The 19,795-nt window shown below is 38.4% G+C and overlaps 1 protein-coding gene across 2 annotated transcripts in view; it reads left to right on the forward strand.

Moving 5' to 3' along the window:
- L2HGDH (L-2-hydroxyglutarate dehydrogenase) overlaps positions 1-19,795 on the forward strand; it is a 46,840-nt gene that overhangs the window by 987 nt on the left and 26,058 nt on the right. For both annotated transcript variants that reach the window (XM_061157399.1, XM_061157400.1), the window contains exons 2-4: positions 4,209-4,324; positions 5,312-5,463; positions 16,343-16,474. In XM_061157399.1, coding sequence (XP_061013382.1) covers positions 4,209-4,324; positions 5,312-5,463; positions 16,343-16,474 — 400 coding nt within the window. The remainder of the gene's footprint in view (positions 1-4,208; positions 4,325-5,311; positions 5,464-16,342; positions 16,475-19,795) is intronic.

The following is a 19,795-nucleotide window of genomic DNA, read 5'->3' on the forward strand; positions in this document are numbered from 1 at the left end:
TTATCTAAGGGCCCTGGGAGACTTTTAAAGACGTGATTAAATGTTGATGTTTCAAAAGTTGATTCTGGCTGCTGTGTATTAGTGGATTGGAGGGGAATTAGTGTGGAATAGGATTTGTGATTCATCGTGGGGTATGTAGACTGTTCCTTTTGGGAACCTTTTCTTAAGGGAAGAAAAGTAAGGTTAGTGAAGGTTTTGTTTATACTTTTTTTAGTTTGAAATGATTAAAGATCCATAGGAAGTTAAAAAAAAAAAAAAAAACCACAAAAAACCCAGACCAGAGAGCTCTCATGTACCCTTCTTCACCCATTTTGCTCCAACATCTTACCTAACTGTAGTAACAGTGTCAAAACCAGGAAAATGATATTAGCACAATCCATAGACCTTGTTCAGATTTTCATCAGTTTTACATGCACTCATTTTTTAAAAATTGCTTCACTACTTACAGACTTTATTCTATATAACATTTAGTATCTTAAAAGATTATTTTGAAAATTGAAATTACATTAGGTAGATAGATTTGGGGGAGAATTGCTTCTTTATAATTTTGAGTTTTCCCATCCATGAACTTGGCATATCTTTTCATTTATGCATACTCATTTGTTATTCAGGAGCTTCCCAGGTGGCTCAGTAAAAGAATCCACTTGTCAGTGCAGGAGTGGGAGGAGACACAGGTTTGATCCCTGAGTCCAGAAGATCCCCTGGAGGAGGAAATGGCAACCCACTCCAGTATTCTTGCCAGGATAATCCCATGGACAGAGGAGTATACTCCATGGGATCACAAAGAATTGGACATGACTGAGCATGCACACACGCATGCCTTTGTTATTTAATATGAGTTAAAATTTTTTTCTCTGTGAAGTTCTTTTTTTCTTTAGGTTAATTCTTAGATTCTCTTATTGCTTTGTTGCTATGATAAATAGTATCTTAGTTTATATTCTTTCAGCTGGATTTTACTTATATAGAATATGCTTTTTTGTATTTCTTAACCAGTTTTGGGGATTTCCCTGGTGGCTCAGATGGTAAAGCCTCTACCTGCAATGCAAGAGACCTGGGTTCAGTCCCTGGGTTGGGAAGATCCCCTGGAGAAGGAAATGGCAAACCACTCCAGTATCCTTGCCTGGGAAGTCCCATGGACAGAGGATCCAGTCCATGGGGTCACAAAAGAGACAGACATGACTTAGCGACTAAACAACGCCAACATCCAGTTTTGGAACCTGAGTCATAGGTATTTCATAAAATGAGTTAGGGAGTTTTCAGCTTTTTAAATTTTTCTGGAACATCTTCGATGATAGAGATTATTCATTCCTTGAAATTTTGGTAAAATTTACACACGTCTGTGTGTGTTTAGGTGGAAAGCTTTTGATAACTAATTTATAGCAATTGATTCAAAACTTCTATTTCTTCTTGTCTCACTAATTTTGCTTGAGTCCCTCACCCCATTTCATCTACGTTATCACATTTATTAGTACAAAGATCTTCATGATGTTCTTTGATTATGTTTAAGATCATTGTCATGTCTTTACATGTTTTTCCTTATTATTCTGTTTTATTTATTTGTGTCATCTCACTTTTTTTTCTCATTACTATTGCCAGAGATTTGTCTACTTTATAAATCTTTTCAAATAAAGGATTTTTCTTCTTTGTTATATTTTGTTATATATATGTTTGTTTTATATATTACATATCTTTATATATTTTTCCTTATTGTATTTAACTTCTTGAGTTGATAACTCATTAAATTTTGGTACAGTAATATTTTTAGGAGTGTCTCTTGCATGTTGAAGTTCCTGTAGTCTTTTTTATCTAAGAATATCTTTATTGAATCCTCATATTTAAATGATACAGTTTAACTATAGGTTAGAAATCCTTTTTTTCTTCTTGAAACTACCACTTCATTGACTTCTTATTTTTTTTTTGGTTGTTGTTGTTTTTGGCTTCTTTTGTTTGTTTGTTTGCTTTTTGTGTTTTGCCTACAACATGCAGCATGTGGGACTTTATTTCCCCGACCTGGAGTGGAACCCTCACGCTCTGTATTAGCAGTGCAGTCTTAACTACCGGACCACCAAGGAAGTCGCTCTGTTGACTTAAGGATTTCATTGTCACAAGTTAGAAATCTGATGTCAAGTGAATTCATGTTTTTAAAAAATTTTTTTTCTTATTTTGGAGCATAGTTGATTAACAATGTTTTGTTAGTTTCAGATATATCGCAAAGTGATGCAGTTATATACATACGTGTATCTGTTCTTTTTCAAATTCTTTTTCCATTATCTTATTACAGAATATTGAGCAGAATTCCCTAGAGGTCGTTGCTGGTTATCTATTTTAAATATTGCGTGTGTACCTGTCAATCCCAAACTCCCAATATATCCCTCCCCCCACCCATCTTACCCCCTTGGTACCATAAGTTCATTCTCTGTCCTTCTGTTTTGTAAATAAGTTCATTTGTATCATTTTTTTAGATTGCCCAATTAAGTAATGTATGATATTTGTCTTTATCTGACTTATTTCTCTTAGTATGATAATCTTCGGGTTCATCCATGTTGCTGCAAATGGCATTATTTCTTCTTTTTAATGACTGAGTAATATTCCATTGCATATATACACCGCATCTTTGTCCATTCATTTGTTGATGGACATTTCAGTTGCTTCCATGACTTGCTGTTGTAAACAGCTCTGCAGTGAACAGCTCTTTTGAACAATGTTTTTCTGCAGATATATGCCAAAGAGTGCAGTTGCTAAGACATGTAGTAAGCACATGTTTAGTTTTTTAAGAAAGGGCCATACGCTTTTTCCAGAGCAGCTGTAGTATTTTACATTCCTACCAGTAATGTGTGAGTTGATCCAGTTCTCATCTTCATCAGCATTTGGTGTTATCACTTTTTTAAAAAAAAGTCATTCCGATAGGGGTATAGTGATATCTCAGTGTAGTTTTAGTTTGCATTTCCTTAATGGCTAAAGGTATATTTTCATGTACTTCTTTGCCATGTTTATATCTGTCTTCTTTGATGAAATGTTTGTTTGTATCTTTTGCCCATTCTGTAAATGACTTGTTTATTTAAAGAATTGAGTCCTTTGTCATATACATGGTTTGCAAGTGTTTTCTCCCAACTTGTTCATCTTCTTATCCCCTTAACAGAGTCTTTTGCAGAGCAAAAACTTTTAATTTTGATGAAGTCCAGTTTATCAATTTTTTTCTTTTATGGGTCATGCTTTTGATGTGAACTCTTCAGGCAGTCCTAGATACCAAAGATTTTCTCCTGTGTTTTCTCCGTAAAGTTTAATTGTGAATAGTTGCAGATATTTAAAAACTGAATTTTTTGGTTAGAATAATAGCATTGTGTGTGTGTTTTAAAGAGCTCTTTTAGAAATAACATATTGGATATTTACAGATGATGTTTAGAATTTAGATCGAAATAATATAATGCAAGAGGGAGTGAAAAAAAAACAAAGTGGGGTGAAAAAGTGAAATTGGCCATGTTCCTATAAAACCTAGATTTGTTGACCATGAGATCAACGCTAATGGTAATTTTTTAAACTTCTCATTGTGGAGTTAGACTGTATATACCCTTTCTAATTTTTTAAATGATTGTGTAATCAGCGTTGTCGTGACTAAAATTGGTTCTGAACCCATTTCTGCACCACTTATTTCCTTAAGGTTTGATTTTTTCACTGTTTCCTTCTAAGCAGAATAAAATAATTATGACTTTTTGCACACTAAGGTGTTAAAGACTTAATGTTAACTGCCCTTGAGGGACTTCCTGGTGGTGCAGTGGTTAAGACTCCATGCTTCCAATGCAGGGAATGTGGGTTAGGTCCCTGGTTGGGGAACTAAGATCCCACATGCTGAGCAATGTGGCCAACCCTCCATCCGCAAAAACCCAGAAACAAACAGAAAAGCACAAAAGAATACTGCACTTGAATTTTTGACAGTTAGTAGGGGAGAGTGTGATACTTAACCGAGTAACCATTGATGGAGCCAGCTTATGAAGAGTATAATGGAGACTTAGAGCAGCTTGGGCAACTAGCCATTCTGCCTGCTGGCTGTAGCTGATTAGCTTTTAAAGCTAAATATCATAAAGCCCAGTAAACATTTGATTTTAATGATTACTAATTAATAGTTTAGTTGTTCATTGGTGATGAAAATGCAAAGTTTGATAAAATCTATTGTAAACATGTGTTACTTTAAAGATGGCTTTCTTTTAAAGCTCATTTGATATAGTCATTATTGGTGGCGGAATTGTGGGGCTTGCCTCTGCCAGAGCACTCATCCTGCGACATCCAGCACTTTCCATTGGTGTTCTGGAGAAGGAGAAAGATTTAGGTATGTATGTTATCATGCTGCTTAACCCGAACACCTTTGAGCAAAATCTGGGAGATGGTGAAGGACAGGGAAGCCTGAGGTACTACAGTCCATGGGGTTGCAAAGAGTAGGACATGACTGAGCAACTGAACAACAATAAACCTGAACACCTGCTCATGTTGTCAGTTCTGCATCTTTCAATCTAAATGTCAATGCTAGTGTCCCAGTCTGGATTCTTCAAAAAGCAGAGCCTGGGACTAGAACTTGGATACTGGATATTGGATATGGACTTCCCTTGTGACTCAGCTGGTAAAGAATCTGCCTGCAATGCAGGAGACCTGGGTTCAATCCCTGGGTTGGGAAGATCCCCTGGAGAAGGGAAAGGATACCCATTCCAGTATTCTGGCCTGCAGAATTTCATGGACTGTATTAATCCATGGGGTTGCCGAGTCAGACATGACTGAGTGACTTTAAAAAAAAAAAGTGATTTATTTGTGAGGTTATCCAAGGAAGCAGTGGTCAGTGGGTAGGGAGAAGAAACAGGGAAGGTGTGTTGTCCAGGTTGAAGCTGTGAGCTTGATTCCACCGAGACCTCTGAGGAACTGCCTAATGTTTCCCAGGATTGTGCTCATGTGCCCTTCAACTTCTGTCCCTTTGTTTGAGGGTTGTCCCTAGGGATGTTGAGTCCCTCTGCCCCCAAAGACTAGAGAACACTCTGGGGCAAAAGGCAGAGAGCCATAGTGGGCCCTTGAGGTGGGTTGCTGGTGGTGAGGGCTGGGTTTGTACCCCAAAGTCATAGCTGAAGTCAGAGATGGGCTGGGGGGACCTGACACAGACACTGGTTGGCTGCTGGGGAAGCTACAAGTGCCCTGACCAGAAGACCAAACTCAGGCAGAGTTTTAAAGAGTGGTCTCTAATAGCTTCAACTCTAATTGTATTACCCCCTTCTTGGATTTTGAATGAGTCATGTATGTACTTTCTCTTAAATGTATTTCTCTTGTTCCATAGCTATTCATCAGACCGGACATAACAGTGGTGTCATACATAGTGGGATTTATTATAAACCTGAATCTCTGAAAGCTAAATTATGTGTGCAAGGTGCAGCCCTCATCTACGAGTACTGTAACCAAAAGGGGATTTCCTACAAGCAATGTGGCAAGGTATGGCATTTTACTAGGGCCTTGACTTATTTATAAATAGTATTTTCTTAGTAATCTTAAATGTTGATTTAAAAAATACCTGGCTTTTCTTTCTTTGTATCCATGTAATTTGCAAAATCTAGATGTTTCATGTAAATAGGGTCCTGCAAAATGTTCTCTTTTGTGATTGGCTTCTTCCACTTAGTGTAGTATTTTCAGAGTTCATTCATCTTGCAGCGTGAATCAGTACTTCATTCGTCTTTGTATTCTATTGGATCGATATACCACATTTTGTTTATCCATTTATCAGTTGATAGACATTTGGGTTGTTTCCACTTTGGGGCTACTGTGAATAATGCTGCTCTGGACATTCATGAGCAAGTTTTTGTGTGGACCTGTGTTGTCCTTTCTGTCAGGTATATACCTAGGAGTAGAGTTGCTGGGTCATACAGAAACTATATGTTTAACATTTTGAAGAAGTGCCAAACTATTTTTCAAAGTGCTGTACTATTTTATATCCCCATCAGCAATTAATAAGGATTCCAGTATCTCCATATCCTCATGAACACCAGTTATTGTCTGCTTTATTTTAGCCATCCTAGAGGATATGAAGTGCTATGTCATTGTGGTTTTTATATAATTAAACTTAGTAATTAATAATGTTAAGCATCTTTCATGTACTTCCTGGCCATTCATTTCTCTTCTTTGGAGAGATACCTATTCAGATCTTTTGCTCATTTTAAAATTGAGTTATTTGTCTTTTTATTGTTGAGTTGTGCTATTTATATATTCTGAATATAGTCCCTTATCAGTTATATGTTATTTACTAAAATACTACTAAAATATTAAAATACTTTTATTTTTAAAATAAAATAATAGTAATGATGATATTTAAAATATTGCTAAATGTTTTCTCCCATTCTGTAGATTTTCTTTTTACTTTCTCGATGGTATCCTTTGAAGCAGAGAAACTTGATTTTGATGAAGTGTAGTTTATCTTTTTTTTTCTTTTGTTGCTTGTACTTTTAGTGTCATATCTAAGAAATCATTGCCAAACCTTAGCTCATGAAAATTTGCTCCTAATTTTCTTCTAATATCAAAGCCTTAACTCTGATGTTTAGATCTTTAGTCCCTTTTCCTCCCCCAGATGAGTTGATTTAATTCTGAGTGGTAGGGAGAAGGCGAGGGTGGGATGTTCAGAGAGAACAGCATTGAAACAAGTATACTATCAAGGGTGAAACAGATCACCAGCCCAGGTTGGATGCATGAGACAAGTGCTCAGGGCTGGTGCACTGGGAAGACCCAGAGGGATGGGATGGAGAGGGAGGCAGGAGTGGGGATCGGGATGGGGAACACATGTAAATCCATGGCTGATTCATGTCAATGTATGGCAAAAACCACTACAATATTGTAAAGTAATTAGCCTCCAACTAATAAAAATAAATGGAAAAAAAAAATTCTGAGCGGTACAGAATTGGAGATAGAACAAAGACTGAAGAACAGACTTTGGATTCTAGGCTGGGTTTACTCTGACCTCACAGCTAAGGTAGAAATGGCTGAATGAGAAGAACTAAAGAGAAGATGAGCCACTGTATGCTTTCATTTTTTTAAACCTTAACAAAAGTTTGTTTTTAAATGTGTAGCAGACTTCAAGACAGCACTTCATTCTAACTCTCGGTGGCAGTAGACATTATGGCAGGGAATCAGGAATGGAATTTAGGATTACCATTGCCTCCAGCACAAAGAACAGCTTCCTTTTTTTTTTTTTTTTTTTCTTTTTAATATGTATTTTTATTTTTTGACTGCACTGGGACTTAGTTGCAACATGTGGGATCTAGTTCCCCCACCAGGGATCGAACCCAGGCCCCCTGCATTGGGAGAGCACTAGGGAAGTCCCTAAAAGTGGTGTTTTGTTTTTTTTTTTCCTTGGCTGCACTGGGTCTTCCTCAGCTCACAGGCTTAGTTGCCCTGTTGCATGTGGGATCTTAGTTCCCCTTCCCTAACCAGGGATCAAACCCACATCCCGTGCATTGGAGGGTGGATTCTTAACCACTGGACCACCAGAGAAGTCCCCCAGCTTACTTTTTGACAGATTTCTTAATTCTAACTTTCTCCAGGAGGGCCTTCCCTGCAGCCTTTGCTTTTAGCTTCTCAAGTTTCTTTTGCCTCTCTCTCGCTCTTTGGGCGAGCTGTGTCTTTGTTGCAGTGCTCTGGCTTTCGGGGAGGGCAGACACTTCTCTAGTTGCCAAGCATGGACTTAATTGCTCCACGGCATGTGGGATCCTGGTTTCCCCACCAGGAATTGAACCCCTGTCCCCTGCTTTGCAAGGCAGATTCTTAACCACTGGATCACCAGGGAACTCCCCTGCTGCTTCTCTTTTTGTTTCTGCTTGAATGCCCCATCATCTTCATCCAGCTCCTTGGTCTGCTTCAGGTGCTTCTTACCACCTTTGCAGCTGGCCTCCTGCCCCTTCCCCAGACCCTGCCACCAGAAGTAAAGCTCCCACTCCACCCCCTACATGTATTCTGCCAGTGTAGGTTCATTTTTTAATGAATTGTGGTATATGATGTAAGGAGGGGGTCCAACTTCATTCTTTTGCGTGTGGATATCCATTCGTCTCAGTGCCATTTGTTGAAAAAAGTGTTCTTTCTACAGTACTTTGTTTTGGCACCTGCATCAAAAATCAGTTGAGCATAAATGTAGGAAGGTGTATTTAGGGTTCTCAATTCTATTCCACTGATGTGTATTTGTCCTTATGCCAATACTGTTTGTCAGTAACTCCAAAAGGGCAGCTGGTATTTTTGATAGAGATTATACTGAATCTATAGATCAATTTGGGGAGTGCTGCCATCTTAGCAATATTAAATTTTACAAAACATGAAATTGGGATGTCTTTCCATTTATGTTAATTTTCTTTAATTTCTTTCAACAATATTTTTTATTTTTCATTGTACAATTCTTGCATTTCTTTTGTTAATGTTATTCCTTGATATTTTATTCTTTCTGATGCTTTTGTAAGTAACATTATTAATTTCAGTTGAGTTTATTCACTGCTAGTGTATAGAATAGGATTGATTTTTACATATTGATCTTTATCCTTCAACTTTGTTGAACTCATTTCTTAGTCTAATAGTTTGTGTGTGTGTGTGTGTGTGTGTGTGTGTGTGTGTGGTGTGTATCCTTTAGGACTTTAAACATGCAGGATCATGTCATCTACAAATAAGATAGTCTTACTTTTTTCAACTGGGTATTTTTTTCTTACCTAATTTACCTGGGTTCGGTTCAGTTCAGTTGCATAGTTGTGTCCGACTCTTTGTGACCTATTGGACTGCAGCACAGGCTTCCCTGTCCATCACCAACTCCCAGAGCTTACTCAAACTCATGTCCATCGAGTCAGTGATGCCATCCAACCCTCTCATCCTCTGTCGTCCCCTTCTCCTCCGGCCTTTAGTCCTTCACAGCATCAGGGGCTTTTCCAGTGAGTTAGCTCTTCACATCAGGTGACTAAAGTATTGGAGTTTCAGCTTCAGCATCAGTCCTTCTAATGAATATTCAGGACTGATTTCCTTTAGGATGGACTGGTTGGCACTCCTTGCAGTCCAATAGACTCTCAAGGGTTTTCTCCAACATCACATTTCAAAAGCATCAGTTCTCCGGCGCTTAGCTTTCTTTATAATTCAACTCTCACATCCATACATGACTACTGGAAAAACCATAGTTTTCACTATACGGACCTTTGTTGGCAAAGTAATGTCTCTGCTTTTTGATATGCTGTCTAGGTTGGTCATAGCTTTTCTTCCAAGGAGCAAGCGTCTTTTAATTTCATGAGTGCAGTCACCATCTGCAGTGATTTTGGAGCCCAAAAAAATAAAGTCTTTCACTGTTTCCCCATCTATTTTCCATGAATTAATGGGACCAGATGCCATGATCTTAGTTTTCTGAATGTTGAGTTTTAAGCCAACTTTTTCACTCTCCTCTTTCACTTTCACCAAGAGGCTTTTTAGTTCCTCTTCACTTTCTGCTATAAGGGTGGTGTCATCTGCATATCTGAGGTTATTGATATTTCTCCCAGCCTTCTTGATTCCAGCTTGTGCTTCATCCAGTCTGGCATTTCAGATGATGTACACTGCATGTAAGTTAAATAAGCAGAGTGACAATATACAGCCTTGATGTATTCTTTTCCTATTTGGAACCAGTCTGTTTTTCCATGTCCAGTTCTAACTGTTGCTTCTTGGTCTGTGTATAGATTACTCAAGAGGCAGGTCAGGTGGTCTGGTATTCCCATCTCTTTAAGATTTTTACACAGTTTGTTGTGATCCTCACAGTCAAAGGCTTTGGGGTAGTCAATAAAGCAGAAGTAGATATTTTTCTGGAACTCTCTTGCTTTTTCAATGATCCAACGGATGTTGGCAATTTAATCTCTGGTTCTTCTGCCTTTTCCAGCTTGAACATCTGGAATTTGACGGTTCAGGTACTATTGAAGCCTGGCTTGGAGAATTTTGAGCATTACTTTGCCAGCATGTGAGATGAGTGCAATTGTGTGGTAGTTTGAACATCCTTTGGGATTGCCTTTCTTTGGGATTGGAATGAAAACTGACCTTTTCCAGTCCTGTGGCCACTGCTGAGTTTCCACATTTGCTGACATATTGAGTGCAGCACTTTCACAGCATTGTCTTTTAGAATTTGAAATAGCTCAACTGGAATTCCATCACCTCCACTAGCTTTGTTCGTAGTGAGCTTCCTAAGGCCCACTTGACTTCGCATTCCAGGATGTCTGGCTCTAGGTGAGTGATCATACCATCGTGGTTATCTGGGTCATGAAGATCTTTTTTGTATAGTTCTTCTGTGTATTCTTGCCACTTCTTATTATCTTTTGCTTCTGTTATGTCCATACCATTTCTGTCCTTTATTGTGCCCTTCTTTGCATGAAATGTTCCATTGGTATCTCTTATTTTCATGAAGAGATCTCTAGTCCTTCCCATTCTATTGTTTTCCTCTTACTTCTCTGTGTTGATCACTGAAGAAGGCTTTTTTTAATCTCTCCTTGCTATTCGTTGGAACTCTGCATTCAAATGGGTATATCTTTCCTTTTCTCCTTTACCTTTAGCTTCTCTTCTTCTCTAAGCTATTTGTAAGGCCTCCTCAGACAACCATTTGGCTTTTTGCGTTTCTTTTTCTTGGGGATGGTCTTGATCATTGCCTCCTGTACAATGTCATGAACCTCCATCCATAGTTCTTCAGACACTCTGTCTATCAGATCTAATCCCATGAATCTATTTGTCACTTCCACTGTATAATTGTAAGGGATTTGGTTTAGGTCATACCTGAATGGTCTAGTGGTTTTCCCTACTTTCTTCAATTTAAGTCTGAATTTGGCAATAAGGAGTTCATGATCTGAGCCACAGTCAGCTCCCAGTCTTGTTTTTGCTGACTGTATAGAGCTTCTCCATCTTTGGCTGCAAAGAATATAATCAATCTGATTTTGGTGTTGACCATCTGGTGATGTCCATGTGTAGTCTTCTCTTGTGTTGTTGGAAGAGGGCATTTGCTATGATCAGTGTGTTCTCTTGACAAAAGTCTGTCTCCTTTGACCTGCTTCGTTTTGTACTCCAAGGCCAAATTTGCCTGTTACTCCAGTTATCTCTTGACTTCCTACTTTTGTATTCCAGTCCCCTATAATGAAAAGGACATCTTTTTTGGGTGTTAGTTCTAGAAGGTCTTGTAGGTCTTAACTGTTCAACTTCAGCTTCTTGAGCATTACTGGTCAGGGCATAGACTTGGATTGCTGTGACACTGAATGGTTTGCCTTGGAAGTGAACAGAGATCATTCTGTTGCTTTTGAGATTGCATCCAAGTACTGCATTTCAGACTCTTTGTTTACTCTTATGGCTACTCCATTTCTTCTAAGGGATTCAGTAGTAGATAGAATGGTCATCTGAGTTAAATTCACCCATTGCAGTCCATTATAGTTCACTGATTCCTAAAATGTCTGTGTTCACTCTTGCCATCTCCTGTTTGACCACTTCCAATTTGCCTTGATTCATGGACCTAACATTCCAGGTTCCTATGCAGTATTGCTCTTTACAACATTGGACTTTACTTCCATCATCAGTCACGTCTACAACTAGGTGTTGTTTTTGCTTTGGCTCTGTCTCTTCATTCTTTCTGGAGTTACTTCTCCACTGAACTCCAAAAGCATATTGGGTACCTACTGACCTAGGGAGTTCATCTTTCAGTGTCCTATCGTTTTGCCTTTTCATACTGTTGATGGGGTTCTCAAGGCAAGAATACTGAAGTGGTCTGCCATTCTTTTCTCCAGTGGACCATGTTTTGTCAGAACTGTCCACCATGACCCATCTGTCTTGGGTGGCCCTACATGGCATGGCTCATAGTTTCATTGAGTTAGACAAGGCTGTGGTCCATGTGATCAAGACTGGGGGAACAGACTCTTGGAGGGCACAAATAAAACCTTGTGTGCTCCAGGACCCGTCCATCTTGGGTGGCCTTACACGGCACCCTCTTCATTCTTCTGGAGGAATTTCTCCACTGATCTCCAGTAGCATATTGGGCACCTACTGACCTGTGGTACAATACAACAGTAGAGTGTTGAATTGTTCAGTCACTAAGTCATGTCTGATTCTTTGTGACCCCTTAGACTGCAGTACACCAGACTTTGCTGTCCTTCACTATCTCCCAGAGTTTGCTCCGTTTCATGCCCACTGAGTCAGTGATGCTATCCAACCATCTCATCCTCTGTTGCCCACTTCTCCTCCTACCTTCCATCTTTCCAAGCATCAGGGTCTTTTTCAATGTATGACTCTGCATCAGGTGGCCAAAGTATTGGAGTTTCAGCATCAGTCCTTCCAATGAATATTCAGGGTTGATTTCCTTTAGGATTGACTAGTTTGATCTTCTTGTAGTCCAGGGGACTCTCAAGAGTCTTCTCCAGTACCACATTTCAAAAGCATCAATTCTTTGGTGCTCAGCCTTCTTTATGGCCCACCTCTCACATCCATACATATCTACTGGAGAAACCACAGCTTTGACTATGTGGACCTTTGTCAGAAAAGTAATGTCTCTGCTTTTTAATATGTTGTCTAGATTTGTCATAGTTTTCTTGCCAAGGAGGAAGTGTCTTTTAATTTCATGATTTCAGTCAACATCTGCAGTGATTTTGGAGCCCAAGAAAATAAAGTCTGCCACTGCTTCCACTGTTTCTATTTCTATTTGCTATGAAGTGATGGAACTGGATGTCATGATCTTAGTTTTTTAAATGTTGCATTTTAAGCCCACTTTTCCACTCTCCTCTTTGACCTTCATCAAGAGGCTCTTTCGTTCCTCTTCAATTTCTGCCATTTTTCATCTGTATATCTGAGGTTCTGAGGTTGTAGATATTTCTCTCAGCAATCTTTTTTTTAGTCTTGGCAGTCTTGATTCCAACTTGTGATTCACCCAGTCTGGCATTTTGCATAATGTACTCTCCATAGAAATTAAATAAGCAGAGTGACAGTATACAGCCTTGACCTACTCCTTTCCCAATTTGGAACTAGTTCATTGCCCCATGTCCGGTTGTAACTGTTTCTTCTTGACCTGCATACAGGTTTCTTAGGAGACAGGAAAGGTGGTCTGGTTTTCCCATCTGTTTAAGATTTTCCACAGTTTATTGTGATCCCAACAGTCAAAGGCTTTAGTGTAGTGAGTGAAGCAGAAGTAGATGTTTTTCTAGAATTTCTTTGCTCTCTCTATGACCTAATGAATGCTGGCAGTTTGGTCTCTGGTTCCTTTGCCTTTTCTAAATCCAGCTTGTACATATGGACGTTCATGGTTCACCTACTGCCAAAGGTGGTGCTAGTGGTAAACAACCTACCTGCAAATGGAAGCGACCCAGGAGATGTGAGTTTGATCTCTGGGTCGGGAAGATTCCCTAGAGGAGGGCATGGAAATCTACTCCAGTATTTTTGCCTGGAAAATCCCATGGACAGAGGAACCTCGCAGTCTAAAGTCCATGGGGTCACAGAGTCAGACATGATGGAAGTGACTTCACATGCATGCAAAGCCTGGCTTTACCTGCGTAAAATCTCTAATGTAGTGTTGAATAGAAATAGTCAAAGTAGATATCCTTGTGTTCCTGATTTTAGAGAGAACGCATTCACTCTTTCACTATTAAGTAATGACAGCTATGGGGTTTTTTTTTTAAGATGTCCTTTATCAGACTGAGGAAATTCCTTTCTACCTATATTTTGTTGAGTGTTTTTAATCATGAAATGGAGAAGAGAATGGCAGTCCACTGCAGTGTTCTTGACTGGAGAATCCCATGGATGGAGGGGCCTGCTGGGCTGCCGTCCATGGGGTCGCTCAGAGTCGGACACAAGTGAAGTGACTTAGCACAGCACAATCATGAAAACGTGTTGGGTTTTCTCAAATGCCTTTTCCACTTTTGTTGAGGCAGTCATGTGGGTTTTGTCCTTTATTCTATTAATATGAATTATTACATTCATTGACTTTTGGATGTTTAGTAGGTCTTGCATTCATGCAGTGAATCTCACTTGATCTTGATATATAATTCTTTTTATATGTTGCCTCATTCAGTTTACTAGTATTTTGTTCAGAATTTTTGTATCAATATTCGTAAGGGATGTTGATATGCAGTTTTTGTTTTCTTTTGATGTCTTTGTCTTGTTTGACTGTTAACTGATCTTTGTTGAATTAGGAAGTGTTCCTGTTTCTGTTTTTTGGGAGATTTTGTGAAGAATTGGTACTAATTCTTTAAATACTTGGTAACATTCATGAGGTCTGAACTGTTAAAAGTTATTAATTCTGTTTCTTTAGTTGTTATAAGTCTACTCACGTATTCTTTTTCTTCTTGAGTCAATTTCAGAAGTTTGTGTCTTTCTATGAGTTTTCTCATTTCATATAAATTATCTAATTTGTTGGCTTGCCGTTGTTCATAGTATTTCCTTATAACTCCTCTCCATGTAATTTTTAAGAATAAAAGTTCATTGTTGCCCTTAAAAATGCAATGAAGAATTTTTTAATGATGTGGGAAAATAGTTTTGACCTACTATTAAGCAAAAAAAGCAAAATGTGGAAGTGTATTTACAGTTTTTATGGTTGCATTATTAGGGTTGGTTTGTTTGTTTTTCAATCCTTTAAGCCAAAGGAACCAACCAGCATCCACTGAACACCTTTGAGAAGCATAGCAGGCCACCTTCCTGCCCATAGGATGATTTTGAGCTCTGTAACACCTGCTTCTTTCTGGAGCCTTGAATACTACTTCATATTCCCTCTTCACATCAAATCATGTCATTGCTTTTAACCCACTCAGCTCAGCTCCAGGGATTAATTTACAGATTGCTGTTTCCAGGCCATGGCAATGTCAGTGTGACTTAATAACCTGATTTCACAATTTTCCTGGTTCAGTCACTTATTTGAGTCTTTGCCCATCTCCAGCTTCTTTTTTTAAAATCAAGTTTGATGTCTTTTTATTTCTTTAAATTGAAGTATGATTAACATGTAAGAATTTTTTTCTTTGTGATGATGGACTTTAAAAAAAATATTATATGATCTTTTAAAAAATATTGTATTTATTTCTTTATTTTTAGCTGGTTCTTCATTGCTACGTGCAGGCTTTCTCTAGTTGCAAAGAACGGGCCACTCTCTAGTTGTGGTAGACATGCTTTGTGTGCTGGATTTTCCTGATGCAAGGCACGGGCTCTAGAGTCCACTGGCTTCAGTAGTTGTGGTGTATGGGCTTAGTTGCCCCTCGGCATGTGGAATTTTTCCAGAGCAGAGATTAAACCTATGTCCTCTGCATTGGCAGGTAGATTCTTAACCACTGGATCACCAGGGAAGTCCATAATGAGGACTTTTAAGATCTACTTTCTGAGCAACTTTCAAATATGCAATTACTAACTATACACAATTGCTAACTATAAATACACAATTACTAACTGTAGTCACCATGCTGTACATTACATCCCTGTAATTTACTTACTTTGTATATGGAAGTCTGTACAGACTTTGAAAAGGGTTCTTGATGTATTCTGTGTATTAGATCCTTATCAGTGATATGATTTACAAATATTTTCTCCCGTTCAGTGCATTATCTTTTTACTTTCTTGATAGTGTCGTCTGATTCCACATCTATTTTTAAGGTTAAGTATTTGTTAACTTAAATAACCTTTACACTTTGATTAAAAGTATTACTTCATGGAGTGTGATTGACTCCTTGCTATGAAATAGTGATTTTTGAATTCTAATGTACTTGTGAATATCATCTGTGTTTTCCTTTGCTGGTAACTGTTAAGTGAGAAAGAAACTACCTCAAACAGATACTTTGCCCAGAAATAAATATTAATAGAAAAGGAATCTTGAGTAAAGTTGATGAATTTTCTGTTTTTCTCCTCTGTGACAGAATGCATCAGTAAATACTTTGAAATGTACTTTTTTCCAGAAAATAGTTTTCTGTTAGTGATATCCCATTATACTGAATACTTCCTATCTCTCTGATATTCTGTTTTTTTGTTTTTTTTTTAATGTAAAAACAAAACAAGCTATGCTTCGTTCACCTCTGGGATTGAAACAGTGATGGGGATAGATATGGCCAAGACTCACATAGCAACTGTGATGGCAGACGTGAAAATTGAGGCTACGCCTTACCTTTGTTTTAATGCAGTCTAAAGACAAATATTTTTGGTGGAGGAAGAATGAAGTTATGGAGAAAGGGAGAAGTAGATACACGAAGCAGAAAGCAGTTTTTAAAACTCAACCCAAAAAAAAAAAAAAAACTCAACCCAGTTTAAATCATACAATAGCTTATGATTTTCTCTTGACTTTATCTTTCATAGCTGTTGATATGTTTAACTTTATTCATATTCTTTATGTTTTTTTCTTTTTAAGCTTATAGTGGCTGTTGAACAAGAAGAAATTCCCAGACTTCAGGCCCTGTATGAGAGAGGTCTGCAGAATGGTGTCCAGGGCCTGAGGCTGATCCAGCAGGAGGACATAAAAAAGAAGGAGCCATATTGTAGGGTAAGTGATTTGCTAACCCACACACACATGCTCACAGGGATATTTTCAGTTGGGGCTCAGTCCTGTGACATGGAGGCTGGGGGTGAGCTTACAGGAAGCAGGAATCTTAGAAACAGATCATCTTGTCATAGGAGCATTGAGGTGACAGACACAAGAGGGCATTGTCACAACTCTGGATGCTGATTTCTTCTTCCCTATGGGAAACTACCAGGTCCAAAGAACACAGGTAAAGGCAAGAGGAGGTCTGAGACCCTATGACATATTGGGAAAGCCCTGAGTGGTGAGGTGTGGTTGGGTCGTAGGGTATGTAGTGAGAGATAACAGATGAGATTGGAAAGGCAGAACTAGCCCACATAAACGGCCTGATATTCATGCTAATACTTTGAAGTTTATCCAGTAGACATGAGTAGCCCCTGAAAATTTTTGAGGAGGGTGGCTGCAGTATCTGATCTGCTTCAGGAGGTGTGAAGCGTGGGTTATAGAGTCTCTGGCTTAAAACAAGCTATGAGGAAAACCAGATCTTCTTTATTTGTGATGGAGACTTGAATATATATATATATATAATAATTACTCTGCTTATCAACTTTCCTTGATAGCCTTTTAGAGGCTACTGTCCAATTCCCACTCCACTGACTGTTACAGTGAATTGCTGTATCTCCTGTTCTCTGTTCCTCAGAGTTTTTGTTTTTTTTTTAATTTTTATTGGAATATAGTTGATTTACAATGTTGTGTTAGTTTCAGGTGTACATCAAAGTGAATTAGTTATACATATACACATATCCACTCTTTTTTAGATTCTTTTCCCATGTAGGCCATTAAGAGTATTGAGTGGAGTTCCCTGTGCTATACGGTAGGGCCTTATTGTTGTTGTAGTTTAGTCACTAAGTCATGTCTGACTCTTCTGCAGCCCCATGGACTGTAGCCCGCCAGGCTCCTCTGTCCATGGAATTTTCCCAGCAAGTATACTGGAGTGGGTGGCCATTTCCTTCTGCAGGGGATCTTCCCAAAATGTGTGTGTGTGTGTGTGTATAATAAAGTAGATAAAAGTACATATATGTATATAGCCCAAATTGTGCATGTATACATGTATAATATATACACAATAATAGTATATGTATATGTATATATATGCAATATGTAAAAATAGGTAACTAATAAGGACCTATGGGCTTCCCCAGTGGCTCAGCGGGAAAGAATCCTCTTGCAGTGCAGGAGACGTGGGTTCAATCCCTGGGTCAGGAAGAGCCCCTGGAGGAGGGCACGGCAACACACTCCAGTATTCTGGTTGGGAAAATCCCATGGGGAGAGGAGACTGGTGGGCTACTGTCCATGGGGTTGCAAAAGAGTTGAACATGACTGAAGCATCTAACCACCACCATGTATCTGTTTTGTCTATTTTCTTTATTCATATCTTTTATACATATATATTTTAATATATACAGTAGTGTGTATATATCAATCCCAATTTATCCACCTCCACTTACCCCCTGGTAACCATAGGTTTGCTTTCTACATCTGTCCCCGGTGTTTTAATGACATTATACAATATTATACTTGTATATAACATAAAATTATACCTATCACTAAGATGGGTACCTAGCTTATGAGTATGGCCTTGAACTCACTGTCAGGCAATGCTTATCAAAAGCTTGCTTTAGAGAAACACTGTTTAAGAGAAGAGAGCCTAGATGTTATGTAGGCCATTCATTCTTATACATCTCTCCAGACCACCAGATTGTGGTACATCTATACTGTAGTGTTTTTCTCTCCCCACCTACTCCTTGACCCCAGATTACTCTCCTTGAGTTGTGTTTTGGTGTTTTGGCATCAGCCCATGGAGAAAATCATTGTGTCACTCACTAAGGCCTCTGCTGTAAGAAGATAGGTTCACTGTTAAATAACATCTTTTTGAGAACACTCAGGAGAAATTTCTCTCAGACCCCAGATTTAAGTATAATTTTTTCTTCCTGAGCAGTTTCTTTTTGTGGACACTGTAACTGATTTCATTGTCCTGTTTGCCTTGATCCTAAGCAGGACACATTTCTGCCCTACTCTTGCCAAGTATCTATAGCCTTAAGCATACATTTTTATTTTTATGCACTAATTTCACTCTTTGTTTCATCTTCTCTTTTCATCTTTGTTTTCTGTATGCTCTTATTTTTTGGAACTTGTTATTGAATCCTAGCATATCAGTACATCCAAAATCATCGAAATTCTTTTTTTAGTTTTTTTTTTTTGGCCATTTAGCATGGCTCATAGGATATTACTTCCCCAACCAGGGATAGAACCTGCACCCCCTGCAGTGGGAGCATGGATTCTTAACCATTGGACTGCTATGGAAGTCCTAATTCTTCTTCTGTATCTTCTATATACAACCATATTGTCTGAAAATAATAACTTCTAATCCATATACTTGTCTGGTTTAAAATTTAATGCTTGTATATATTGTTTTGTATGTATTTTTGTTTGTTTTTACAAGCTGCTTCAAATCCTTTTACACAAAGACAATATAGAATTAATTTTTCTTAAGTTATCTTTAGTTGTGCAGTTAAGGTTAGATCAAAATATTTGATTTTCTTAAGTAGTATAAAGTTCTCAAGAGATTGATAGTACCCAGGAATCCAGATAGCATTGAATGAGTTCTTCCTGCAGAGAAGGTCATAGCATCTTCGACTCTAGCATACTTCACCTCTCTCTCCCTTCGGATTCAGAATATTAAGAGTGTTTTCCTCATCGGAGCAGATCTTCTTCTCCCTTTTCCTCTCCCCATATAGTTCTTATTTCTCTGAGATGATGAATGAATGAATGATTTTTTAATAAAAAGAAGACTCATTCATTGACTATCTGATTTTGTCTGTTTTCTTCCGGCTTTGAGCAAATGCTACATGTCTTAAGCCAGGATTGGCAAACTGGCCAGTGTGGGCCAAGCCCACAACCTGTTGTTAATGACCTGTTAAGCTGTTTTAAATGGTCAAGAAAAATTAAAAGAATAATATTTTGTGGCAATGAAAATTATATGAAATGAAATTTCAGTGTCACACAAATTTTTATTGGCATACAACCATACTTACTCATTTATGTGTTGTCTGTGGCTGCTTTTGTGCCAAACAGCCACCTCGAGTAATTAGAACCTTAAGCTTCACGTGGACAAAAATATTTACTATCTGGCCCTTTACAGAAAAAATTACCAGCTCCTGATCTAAACAGTAGGGAGCCACTGAAGGATTTTGGCAGGAAAATGATATGCAAACTGTGTTAATTAAGGAAAAGTTAATCAAACTCTGGTACATAGGGTGAAACTGGTCATGGGAGAGAGGGGAG

The sequence above is a fragment of the Dama dama genome, chromosome 12, assembly GCF_033118175.1.
Source record: "Dama dama isolate Ldn47 chromosome 12, ASM3311817v1, whole genome shotgun sequence".
Taxonomy (NCBI): Eukaryota; Metazoa; Chordata; class Mammalia; order Artiodactyla; family Cervidae; genus Dama; species Dama dama.